A 12,193-nucleotide genomic window follows, 5' to 3' on the forward strand; every position below is an offset into this window, starting at 1 on the left:
AAACGCCGCTAAAGACCAAGAACTTTAGCGGCGCTTTTCCCACAAACGCCGCTAAAGACCAAGACCTTTAGCGGCGCTTTTGCCACAAACGCCGCTAAAAACATGATTTAAAAAAATATTTTAATTAAATAATATTTATTTCTATCATAAATATTATATTATGTTTTATTTTTAAAATTTAAACTTTAAACTATAACTTTTAAGGATAAAAAATATTAAATTAAAATTTATATTAAAATTTTAACTTTAAAGCTAAATATAAAAATTAATGAATTTAAATTAAGAAAATTAAAACAAGTTACATTCTATATTAGAATTACATAAGAGAATTGTTTACATTCTATATTAGAATTACATAAGTTCTGTTTACAAGTTACATTCTATATTAGAAAATTGTTTACAAGTTACATTCTCTCGTGACCAACTCTCAAAATCAACTCTTTAAGGGATCTTTTTTCCCTTTACTCAGTGTAACCGAGTTGCAACAGGTGGTTTATCCATACTTTTTTTGCCATCCCACATGTAAACATCACCTATAGCAGTAGCAGCCCAGTACTTACCAACAGAAATGCTTACGATTGTTTTCTCACAAAGGGAATATAGCTGTACAAATTCATCCAAATGAAGTGAAGTAGTTTTAGAATTTAAAATAATAAATTAATAACACAATTAAGAGATCAGTTAGCACATTAGGAAGGGAGAGAAGTATATTGTGAGAGAATAACTTGAGTGCCCACATGACTTTCGCAAAGTAAAATATATCAAGCAATTACAATTAGGATTTTCAACCTTTCACTGTCCTTAAACCTTTAGAAAGTATGATTACAGAACATACTTTAGCATTTTCCTAAATAGATAATTTTGCCAGTCTCTCTTTCTCAGCACTCTGGAATGCAGATGGATCTGATCCTTCATTGAGCCCTCCTGAAACCTTCATGAACTGCACCAACCAGTAACAGCATGAACTTGAGCTTCAATGATAGAACAGTTTCTAGTGGTACAATTGTAACGGGCAAAAGAAGATAGGAACGCCTAGTAGGTACATGGGTGCTCACCTCTTCATAACATTCATTACAAAGTCCATAGGCAAAAGGTTTTCTCTCCTTGTGCCTACATAGCACTTCATCTAAGCTGGTTTCTTTTGACCCAGTATTTGGTTGTTTTCTAGTTAGTGAACTAGTTCGAAGCTCCCTCTCCTTTTCCTTAAAATCCTCCATCTGGTCATAAGTTTAAAACAGTGGAGGTATTTTCAAGAAATGAAATCAATATTTAAAAAATAAATGCAACAGAGGATAAGTTAACTACATGCAGAAAACAACAAATTCAACATAACACTTGTTGTAATGATAAAAAATTGGCATCAAATTTTTCATAAAATTATTTAGATACTCCTTAGAGTGGACATAATCAATAAGAGTAATAGAAGTAAAGATTCACTAATCAAATTCTACCATACAAAAAAATAATAGCAATGACACGTGTTACAATTACGACAACAACAACATAGCTTTTCTCCCAGATGGTAATTATAAACAGAAATAATTAAAATTGAGAATTAAATATACTTTTTTTCATATTTCATTTCTTTGGGTCCTTTTCTCTTTTTTTAATGTGCCAAAAAAAAGAAGAAAAAAATCCAACAACATGCCAACTATACTTGCTGTTCCTAGATCTCCATAGTGAAACAGCAAGGGAAACCACAATGTAGCAGACATGTCATTAACAAAACATACCAACATATAATTGTCAACATAAATGATACCATTTTTCAAAAGATAAAATCAAGGCTTTGCTTGGTAAAATGGAAAAAAAATTGGAAAGATTAAAGATTGAAGGAGAAAAATAGAAAGAAAATATTTTTGTCCTTTCTGTTGGTGCACTTGATAGGAAAGATGGAAAAATAGAAAGAAAAGGTAATTTATTTTCATCCATTGCTTGATAGATTAGAAAAATGAGAGGAAAGCAAATTAAAATTTAAGATGTGAAAGGCAAATTACCAATGAGCTTGAATACATTTTATTACTTTACATAGTGTTAAGCATCCAACCTAAAACTACTTGGCAGTATATGAGGAAACAAAACTTGAATATAAGACAAGAAACCAAAGACTTAACAGACATGAGGTTACACCAATTAACACTGCCCCTCACGAGCTCAACAAAAGCCCACATGTGACCAACCTCATGTTAAGCATCCAACATAACACGGAATTCATATTCAATCACATTGTTCACATAGGCTTAATGAAAGGCGCATAAATCTATTGCTAAAAGTTGGGTTTGAATCTCCTTTTCTCTACTCAAAGATTACTTCCAATGCCAATTGAAACAAATACCTTAGCAGGAATCCATTTTACATGACCAATAGCATCCATAGCAGCCTGATGAAAGCCTTCCATTGATGCAAACCATTGTTCAGTTGCCCTAAATATAGTAGGCTTCTTTGTACGCCAATCATATAGATACTTATGTTCTGCATAACAGAATAGGTATGGTGATTACTGGCATGGGTACCCTTTTTTGTTTAACACTCAGAAAAAGAATAGCAGCCAACAACAGACCTTTATAAAATTATCACAAAGAATAATAATAACAACAATAATAGAAGTAGTAGAAAGATGGGCTTTAAATGAAAAACCTACCATATGATTCCTCCATTATAATGGACAATTTTTCATCCAAGTATTTGATAACTGCAGCATTACCATCTCCAAGAACATCAAGCCCATTAAACTGCCCAGCTTCCTCGGTGAACTTTCCATTATCATGGTCTTAACTTGTTCCAGGTTTATCATAGATCAGAATATGAGAACTGCAAGTTTCTATTATGTATATCTTACCTGAGTCACCAAAGCATAGAGTGGATGAGTCACATAACTGAAAAGGAACTGTATGATAACCCTGAAAAAGTTGCAAATTTTGCATTTTATGAGAAAAGTTTTCACTTTGTTAAATCAAAATGTTGGCCTAAAAAGTTGCATGAACCCACCCCATTGAGACTCTAATGATAACGTCTTCAATATGTTCATGGTAGCAAGATCTTATCGTAAATTCATACTGAAATTTGATGAAAAAATGACTTATTAGATAAGGTGATCAAACAATTGCATATGAAACACACAACAGAAAGGAAAGAACTACATGTACAAATTTGCATATCAAACAATTTGCTCATAATCCCAAACCAGAAATACATGTACAAATGAATCAAACATGCTATTGTACTTACAATTAAGGGGATAAAAGGTAGCCATAAATATGAATACCATCCTGTTGATGAAGAGCAAATTGATCATTAATCATTAGTAAGCTCAAAAATATCCATCACTATGTTCATATGATGACACTATTGAACTTAATTTTTTATGAATATGATGAGATACTTACCATGTGTATAGGCAAGCAAGAACAAGACAGCAATGAACCAGATGATTGGACTGCAAACACAATCATTAACTTAGCATCGTAAAGTTTTAACTAATAAAATTGAAGAACACTTGGTTAGCTTGAGACTACCAACCTGATCCCTATAACAACTTTAAAATCATCCTCTAATGATCTCTTGATGTATTTCTGGAAATCGAATTTTGTTTCGTTTTCAAGTGCCAAATGTGCCTGAAAGCATTGCAGATTGAAGTTTCAATTAGAAACAAGAAAATAGGAAAAATAAAATAACATAAAACTCCATAGAAATCCATGGCTTAGCTTACCATGATAAATCCATGCCTCAATGTCAGGTAATCAACCTTTGTGACTGACCCAAAGAATTGTCTAAAGAAACAGACCTATAAATAAAGAATCAAATCAGAATTCATAACCATAAAATGTCACCTAAAGAAAAAGAATCCCATGCTATAAATTCAATGGTTGCTGGACTTCTTTTACAAAAAGGACTCGGATTTTTCATTTTTCTTGAAATGCTCAAGTTTTTTCGTAGAAGTCGGGCCCTCCAATTATATGAAAAAAAGTTCAAATGTTCATCTGATTGTACTTACAATCCAAAGAGTTAAGGTAGAACGGCTCCAAAAGCTCAGATGCCTAAACCTGAAAACTAATAATCATAAAGTAAACCAACAGAATTAGAAGTAAAAAAAATAGTTCTAAAACTAAAAATATAAATGAAAAGGCAAAAGACAAAGAGAAAGACATAAATGAAAACGCAAACACAAGTAAAGATTCATACCTGAAATCAGTCTCCGACAAAGCAACCAAAAAGAAACAGACAGACCCACAACAATAGATTTCAAACAAAGAGTGACACAGTGAGTTTTGCAATAGAAAGCTTAGGGATTATCCCTCACGAAAGTAGACAAATAAAAAACCAAAAAGAAACAGACAGACCGACATCGATAGATTTCAAACACATAGCGAAAACAGGGGATTTCAATATCACCAAAAAAAAAGAAACGGCAGACAAAATCTTTGGGTTTCTCCCTCTCACGAAAAAGAATGAGGGGAAATATTGAAATGAAACCGAGAGAGAGAGAGATAATGAGAAGGAAGCGGGATATGAAAAGTCTGAAGAAAACGGGAGTGAAGAAAAGTCTGAAGATTAGGGATTCAGGGGGAAAAATTGGGGTAAAATGGCGGGATTTTATAAAGTTAAATGATTTTTGCGGCGTTTTCTAAAAAAAACACCGCTATTGTCATTTTGAACAAAAATTATTTTATTTTTTTTATTTTATTTAATATAAATAAATTTTTAGCGGCGCTTTCTCGAAAACGCCGCTAAAGACTCCAACATTCGTTGCAATTTTCAAAAACACCGCTAAAGACCCCAACATTAGCGGCGCTTTTCCAAAAACGCCGCTAAAGACCCCATCATTAGCGGCGCTTTTTCAAAAACGCCGCTACAGCCCCCAAAGGTAAGAAAATGACGCCGTTGGGCTTTGGTTTTTTGTGGCGTTTTTCCTAAAAAACGTCGCTAATGCTCATTTTTAGCGGCATTTTTTTGAAAAACGCCGCGAAGGCTCATTTTTAGTGGCGTTTTTTGAAAAACACTGCTAATGAAAAACCCGCTAATGCTCGATCTTAGTGGCGATTTTCTTAAAGCGCTGCTAATGCTCAATTTTTACCGGCGTTTTTTATCCAAACGCCGCTAAAAGTGTCGCTAAAAGTCTATTTTTGTGTAGTTTGAAAAAAATAAAACATATGGTGTTGTCATCAATCACAAGTTAGTGTCAAATTGACTCGTGAAACTAATTCAATCAACAACATTTTGTCATTTCCCTAATCAAGTTGGTGTCCGGTTGACTCGTGACATCAACTTAGTCTGTGGCTTAAATAATAGTATAAATAAAATTGGTGGAGGGAATAAAATGTGCTTAATAAAATTAAAATGCTTGGCAAAAAATCAAAATAAAGCTTTGGTGAGTAGTAAGTTAAAGGTTTTAACAATTCAATCAGTGTGAGTTCAAATTCAACAATATGCATTTTTTATTGTATTTTTTAAAATATAAAAAAAACCTAAAGTACCCTTGAATTATATAAATTATTTTAAATACAAAAGATAATTTTGTCATTTCCCTAACCAAGTTGGTACTCAGTTGACTCATTACACCAATTTAGTAAAGGGCTTAAATAATAATATAGATATATAACTATTATTATATTATAGGTTAAAATAAAAGATAAAGTATCAATAATTATGCATAATTTAGTATATTATAAAACATATCTATAACTAGTAATACATGAAATGTTATTAAAATTTTAATATTTTAATAAAATATTTTTTTTATTGAATTAGATTTTGAATTGAGTTTTAACTTTTACAAAATGCATTTGGGTATTGAGTTTTTTTTTTTAGATTGAGAGTTGACTTATAATTAGTTTATTTTGACTTTTCGTAATAATGAGTATAAGATTCAAGTTTGGTGTAACACCTCTTACCCGTATTCGATGCCGGAATAGGGTACGAGGCATTACTAAAACACATACACTTGTATACGTATTAAACCGATTTATAAAATTTCATTCGAATTAAAACTTTTTAAATTATTAACGTGCTTTTATAATTCTTTACAACCTATCCTCGAATTATTATATTCATAAATAATAGAGCCTATAAGACTCGATACAAACTCATTCATATACTCAATTTATCCATTAAATTATTTCAATCTTGAATAATTCACATTATGCTAAAATCAACACTAATAACAATCATAAATCTCTTCATATTAATTTCACATATTACTACATTACATATCACGAGCATATGCCAAAAGTTCGTATACACAACCATCAACAAGCTCATTTCTCCTTTAGTCGACTAGTAAATTAGCCTTAATATTCATACCAACCATTAAATCTCACCATTTTATAACATCTCATAACCAAATGATTCTAATAACAAGATATTTTATAATCATCCTTATGACTACAGATATTTCACAAAGCATGATTATCACCCAACATTATCTATGTACCAAAATGACTAATTCACAAGTAATAACAATTCAATGTTTTATTTCAGTTCCATTCAATTCATAACTCTTCGTGTTCACAATTCAAATTAATTTCTCAATCCAATTTGCATTTCAATACTACAATAATTCTTTTAATTCAAATCATATCATAATAGTTTTCATTCAACTCACAAACAATTCAATATCGATATTTACCTTATGTTTATTACTAAACATATTATTCAAATTTCAACAATTTCTATTAATAAATTCAATACCAATACGAATCTACTATTCAATTCGGCGTCTATCGATTATAAACGAACATATGGCCAATTATACACGAATCATTCATATATTTTATTTTTCCTCCTCCTCCTCTCCATTCCACAACCTTAGTGTACATAACACTTTTAGAAATAGCATTCTCTATAGTTTCACTATCCATTCAACTTCAAATAAGTTGTCTAGTCGAGTTACAGTCACTAAATTATTTTTATCCGGAGCTACAGAGCTCCAAATTAAGTTTCGTTAATTTTTCCCAAAACTAGACTCACATATCTTCTTACATAAATTTTTTAGAATTTTTGGCTTGGTCAATCAGTACAGTTTATTCTTTAGAGTCACTCATGTTTCACTGCTCAACATCTCTGACCTCTCTTCACTAAAAATGAATTATCTCATTGTACAGATTTCAGATGATATCTTCGTTTGTTTTCTTTGAAAATAGACTCATTAAGGGGTGTTACATTTTGGCTCAATATAGTATATTTAGGTTTTGGAATATGAGTATTATGTTTATAAATTTAATAATAAAGATAAAAGTTATTCAATTATCAATATATTATAATAATAAACAATAAAAGATATGTTTGTCAATTAACATACATATCGTATAATAATTTTTACATATAAATAGTAATTTAATTATTTTATATAAAATAACTTTATTAAATATATATCATTTATGCTTTTTATAAGGTAAATTTGAATTGTGTTCTCATTGTATAAAAGTAAAATGAATCATTAAATTTGAAATTAAAATATTTATAACTTAAAATGAATCATTCACTTTTGAAGAAAATTTATTCGACCGAGTGTCTCACCATGGGGTGCACTGTTTTTCTTTGTAAAGAAGAAGGATGGGTCATTACGATTACGCATAGATTATCACCAGCTGAATCGGGTGACCATTAAAAATAAATACCCTCTTGACCTGCTACTAATTATAGTGGTAGTTTAGATATGTTTCGACATTGAAGGAACTTATTTTCTAGCTATTTTAGTATTAATTATTGCATTTCCGATACTTAGTAGTTCAATATTAAATATCAGTAAAATAAGTGTTTTTACACAATTTTGAATGTTATTGACTTATGTGACCACTAATGCAACCATTAATTTTGAATGAAATTGAAAATAATTTAGATGCAACCACTAATGCGGACGAGCCCATGGAGGAAGTAACCAAACCAATAGCTAAGTCGGAGATCTAAAAACTGAAAACACCAAAGATATCAATCCCATCAAGGCTAGAGGACGAACAACAGAGGGACGAGGCTTATTTTGTAAGTATTCCTAACTTAGGGTAGGTTTGGATGGGCGATTGATTGGGTGCAGTGCGGTGCATTTAGTTTAATTTTTGTCTCACGCTACAGTATCGCTAAAGTATCTAATCTCACCGTCACTACTGTTTTTACACTAACCGCAGGTAAACGCACCGTCCATCCAAACTCACCCTTAGTTAAATCCCTCAATATCAAATTTTCACTATTATAACGTATTAATAAAATCCCAAAATATGCCAAGTATTTAAAAGAAACAATTGCACGACATAAGAAAATGGAAAGAGGAGAGCAAGTTAACATTGATGCCTTATGTAGTGCGTTAATTGTGAAAAAGATACCCCTAAAATTAAAATATTCGAGTGGTTTTACGATTACAATAAAGATAGGGGATTAGTATTTTAATAGGGCCCTTTACGATTTAGGGGCCAGTATAAACTTAATGGCCCTATCGATTTATCAGAAACTTGGAATCAATGAGTTAAAGAACACATCTATAATGATATAGTTAACCAATAGATCTTTGGTACAACTGAAAGGTGTACTCGATACGGGAATTTATAATCCCTGTCGACTTTGTAGTCCTCGTCACATTTCCTGGTTCAACGGGCAATGTTCTGATACGATATGACATGAGTTCGATACGAACTATTACAGGTATAGATATGAATTACATGGAAAATGATATTACATGGTATATGGGTATATAAAATGGATGATACATGTATATGCAATTTGATTAATTGTTAAGCTTATCTATGACTTGGTTTATATATCTGTTTACATGACTAACATGGTTGAGGTATATGTACTTAGGCATTTGGCCAATATATGTTGGGATATGCTTTGATTACTTACCTTATATGTGAATAAATGGTAAGTTAAATTCTATGATATACGAACTTACTAAGCTTAAATGCTTACTCTATGTATTTTTCGTGTTTTATAGTGAATCTAAAGATCATTTGGGTTGGAAGCTTGTCAGGGCTATATCACACTATCCATCAGCTCTTTTGGTACTTTCGGTTGGTTTAATTTTGGTTATAATGGCATGTATAGGTTATTTTGGCTAATGTTGACCTACATGTTTTGTTGTTATTTTAGCCATCTATATGCCTTGTGTCTTAGCACTTTATTGATAGTATGAGTTTAGTATATGGTATGTAAATATCTGTTCTCTAATGGTTGATGTTTGGATTGCTATGCTTGAATTATGGAATATGAAAACTATAGCATGAATGTGCACATTGTATATATGCTTTGTGATAGAATGCAATCGTGGTAAATTAACACTTTTGTGGATATGATTTACATGGTCATTTGATGCTAGTCTTAGAATGGTGTTTTGGTACCAAATGGTTACGTTTTGGTAAGAAGTTTACATGGTAATATTTGGTACAACTATGCGTATATGTTAGTTAATCAATTAGGTAAGTTTGAATACATGGTTAACATGTTTATAAATTATCATTTGGGGTGCGTAAGGGCATATTGGTTGTATGTGATTATACCATTTGTATAAGGCTAGAAAATTCATAGATTTAGTATCATATTATGGCTTGCTTATATGCATAATGTTGGGTGTAGGTTTATGCCAAATTGGGTGAGAAAAATGGCTTGTAAAATGGCCTATTTTCGTCTACATTGGCATGTGTCTCAGCCATGTGTGACACATAGCCAGGTAGCACGGCCGTGTGTCCCCTGTAATTTTTAAAGGGTTACAAGTCAGGCTGTTACACGGCCTAGCACACAGGCGTATGGCTTAGCCATGTGACCAAGTCAGAGAGTTACACAGGTACAGACATAGGCTGGGACACGGCTGTGTGTCTCCATTTCGAAGGCCCACACGACCTAAGACACAGGCATGTCTCTTGGCCGTGTAACCCCTTCAGCTTTAAAAATTTTCAATGTTTTCCAAAAATTTCTTTGAGTTTCTGATTTAGTCCTAACTTGTTTCTAACGCGTTTTATGGCCTCAAGGGCTTGTATAAGGGATAACATGAATGATTTTGATTGGTTTTTTATATGAATATTGTTATGTTATGAAATGTTCAAAATTTTGTTTATTTGTACTGTAACCTCTGGTAATACTCAGTAACTCTGTTTCGACGATGAATACGGGTTAGGGGTGTTACATTATTCCATCCTTGTGGTAAGACATGGGCATGCCTAAGAGGCATTATCTGAAAGAATTCTCAGCAATGAACCCGTGTAATGATTTTTTCATGGTGACTATCATAATAGGGAACTTGGGGTATTTGGAATGTTGATGGTGCAACTGTTTGGCAAACTTGGAATTTCTTAGTTCTTGTATTTAAGTTATATGGGATTATTTCTTGAATTAAAACGTTGTATTCTTCTAACAAATATGTCTGTCTGGACTAAATTGAATATACGATGTAACTTGTGTTTTAATAATTATTGGGTATTGTAAAGGAATCCGTCAAAAGTAGTATTTATTGAGTATCGTTCTGAGGATCGTATCTAACTAAACTGCAAAGGAATTGTGTAACGAGATTCAAAATATGGTGTAAAGTCTAAAATTCATCAGTCAAGTGAAATGAGTATAAAAAGGTTAAGTGCAAAGACTGACGTATGGTTATCCGCTAACCAATAACTTGAAAAGTATCCGCCAAGGTTTAAGAAGGATTCCAAACCCTTAGGTCGAAGACTTTTACAACACTTTTTAAAGGAAATAATGAGTGAGACCCACTAAGTTCCTTTGAACTTGTATGTATCTTTTGGTATGCAAGTCTGATAATCGAACTAGTGCACGAGGGATGACCAAGCCAATGATGTGCCATGGTGGTAGATCGAGGGCAATATTATGCATACAAATGGACATTCTTAGAAATATGTTTGTCAAATGACAACTAGTAATACACACTACGAATATGTATGTTAAATCAAACATTTATGTTGTAAAGGTTTATACTACCTTTGAAAGCCTGTGACAAACGATGTATGTTTTATTCAAACTTATTATCTTAGAAAGTTTTATACCCATGTCTCTCGGCCGTGTGTGACACACTGCCTGGCCATATGGGTGTGTGTCCCCTGCACCTTTGAAAAATTTTAATATTTTTTGAAAAATTCTTTAAGTATCCGGTTTAGACCCGACTTATTTTTAATGTTTATTTTGGGCCTCGAGGGCTCATATTAGGGATGAGATGATGGAAGTTAATTGGTTTTTGACTTGGATGTGATATGAAATGAAACGTCCGTTTGTTTGGTCTGTAAGTCAGGTAATGCTCCGTAACCTTGTTTCGGCATCGAATACGGGTTAGAGGTGTTACATGGAAGGTATGGAATAGGTACCAAAATGTACATTTTGCCAAAAACAGGGGACATGTCTCGACGACCAACATCCCTCGTCATAACGTCGACTGACGATAAGTGACACCGCAATGTTAAATTGCATGAAGTCATGACATGACTTACTATGTTGGTGATGTCACGGCGTGGAAGTGATATAATTGCAATGTCGATCCTGAATTTTTAAAATTTTTCAATTTGGTCCTATTTCATACTCGGGTTAACAAAAGAGCTTTCATAAGCTCATATAAGACCCAAAAATGATTATTTAACATAAATTAAATGTGATTGATGCTTAATTGCATGTGTGAATGATTAAGTACTACCTAATTGATTGTTGTTGTTCCGGTAACAAATATAGCATTCCGTAACTCAGACCCGGTGATCGGGTTGAGTGAGGGGTATTACACAAGGTATGATAAGTCAAACAAGATAACAAATGGCTTAACATAAACTCAAGTAACTTAAGGATCAAAGTGAGAAATAAATATTAGTTCTTCCTTCCCCAATATTCACTTAATTTCATTTTCAACTCAACCCTTTTTGTCTCACCCCTCGTATATCTCCAACATTCAATAATAAAACATATAAGTAAAAGTAATACCAAGACAATGAAATAAAAGTCACTAGCACTTTTTTTTAAGAAACAAAAAGAATATGTTTTATCTTCTCTCTTCAATTCATTCACCATAATACTCATTCTATTTTTAAGCTCAAAATAATGATATTTGTCGAAACCATCTTTTATTTTGAAAAAAAATCTAAAGGGATCGACTTTGAAAATAAAAATGGGAGTCGCCACCGATCTTTTATTGGGGTGTGATCGGATCACCTTGAAAACGATTTTAGGTCTACGAATTTTGAGAAAACAAGTTTGGGAGTAGGTTACACATGAGAAAGGGTTA

General features: G+C 32.3%; 2 protein-coding genes across 4 annotated transcripts; both read right to left on the reverse strand.

Annotated features, from left to right (window-relative positions):
• Positions 1 to 689: 689 nt before the first annotated feature.
• LOC128041771 (uncharacterized) lies at positions 690 to 2,657 on the reverse strand. Its single transcript, XM_052632089.1, has 4 exons — positions 2,642 to 2,657; positions 2,336 to 2,472; positions 1,056 to 1,217; positions 690 to 940 (listed from the first exon to the last, which is right to left on the reverse strand). Exons 1-4 carry the CDS (start codon positions 2,655 to 2,657, stop codon positions 848 to 850), a joined length of 408 nt encoding a protein of 135 aa, XP_052488049.1. The 3' UTR covers positions 690 to 847.
• A 31-nt stretch (positions 2,658 to 2,688) lies between these two features.
• Positions 2,689 to 4,586, reverse strand: LOC105774267 (MLO-like protein). Of its 3 annotated transcripts, none has more exons than XM_052632147.1 (8): positions 4,183 to 4,585; positions 3,995 to 4,043; positions 3,710 to 3,784; positions 3,520 to 3,614; positions 3,387 to 3,436; positions 3,229 to 3,269; positions 2,989 to 3,056; positions 2,689 to 2,900 (listed from the first exon to the last, which is right to left on the reverse strand). In XM_052632147.1, exons 3-8 carry the CDS (start codon positions 3,710 to 3,712, stop codon positions 2,825 to 2,827), a joined length of 333 nt encoding a protein of 110 aa, XP_052488107.1. In that variant the 5' UTR covers positions 3,713 to 3,784; positions 3,995 to 4,043; positions 4,183 to 4,585; the 3' UTR covers positions 2,689 to 2,824. The 3 variants fall into 3 exon arrangements, with proteins under 3 accessions (XP_052488107.1, XP_052488106.1, XP_052488108.1); XM_052632146.1 differs by having other exon boundaries at positions 3,995 to 4,050; positions 4,183 to 4,584; XM_052632148.1 differs by having other exon boundaries at positions 2,700 to 2,839; positions 3,995 to 4,050; positions 4,183 to 4,586.
• Between the last annotated feature and the right edge of the window lie 7,607 nt (positions 4,587 to 12,193).

The sequence above is a fragment of the Gossypium raimondii genome, chromosome 6, assembly GCF_025698545.1.
Source record: "Gossypium raimondii isolate GPD5lz chromosome 6, ASM2569854v1, whole genome shotgun sequence".
NCBI lineage: Eukaryota > Viridiplantae > Streptophyta > Magnoliopsida > Malvales > Malvaceae > Gossypium > Gossypium raimondii.

Coding starts and splice junctions, on each gene's coding strand:
- LOC105774267 (XM_052632147.1), bottom strand. Junction 3,057..3,228: donor TACCTTTTATCCCCTTAATT/GTAAGTACAATA, acceptor ATCAAATTTCAG/TATGAATTTACGATAAGATC. Junction 2,901..2,988: donor ATCATTAGAGTCTCAATGGG/GTGGGTTCATGC, acceptor CAACTTTTTCAG/GGTTATCATACAGTTCCTTT.
- LOC128041771 (XM_052632089.1), bottom strand. Junction 1,218..2,335: donor TAAAATGGATTCCTGCTAAG/GTATTTGTTTCA, acceptor ACTTATGACCAG/ATGGAGGATTTTAAGGAAAA. Junction 941..1,055: donor GTAATGAATGTTATGAAGAG/GTGAGCACCCAT, acceptor TGGTTGGTGCAG/TTCATGAAGGTTTCAGGAGG.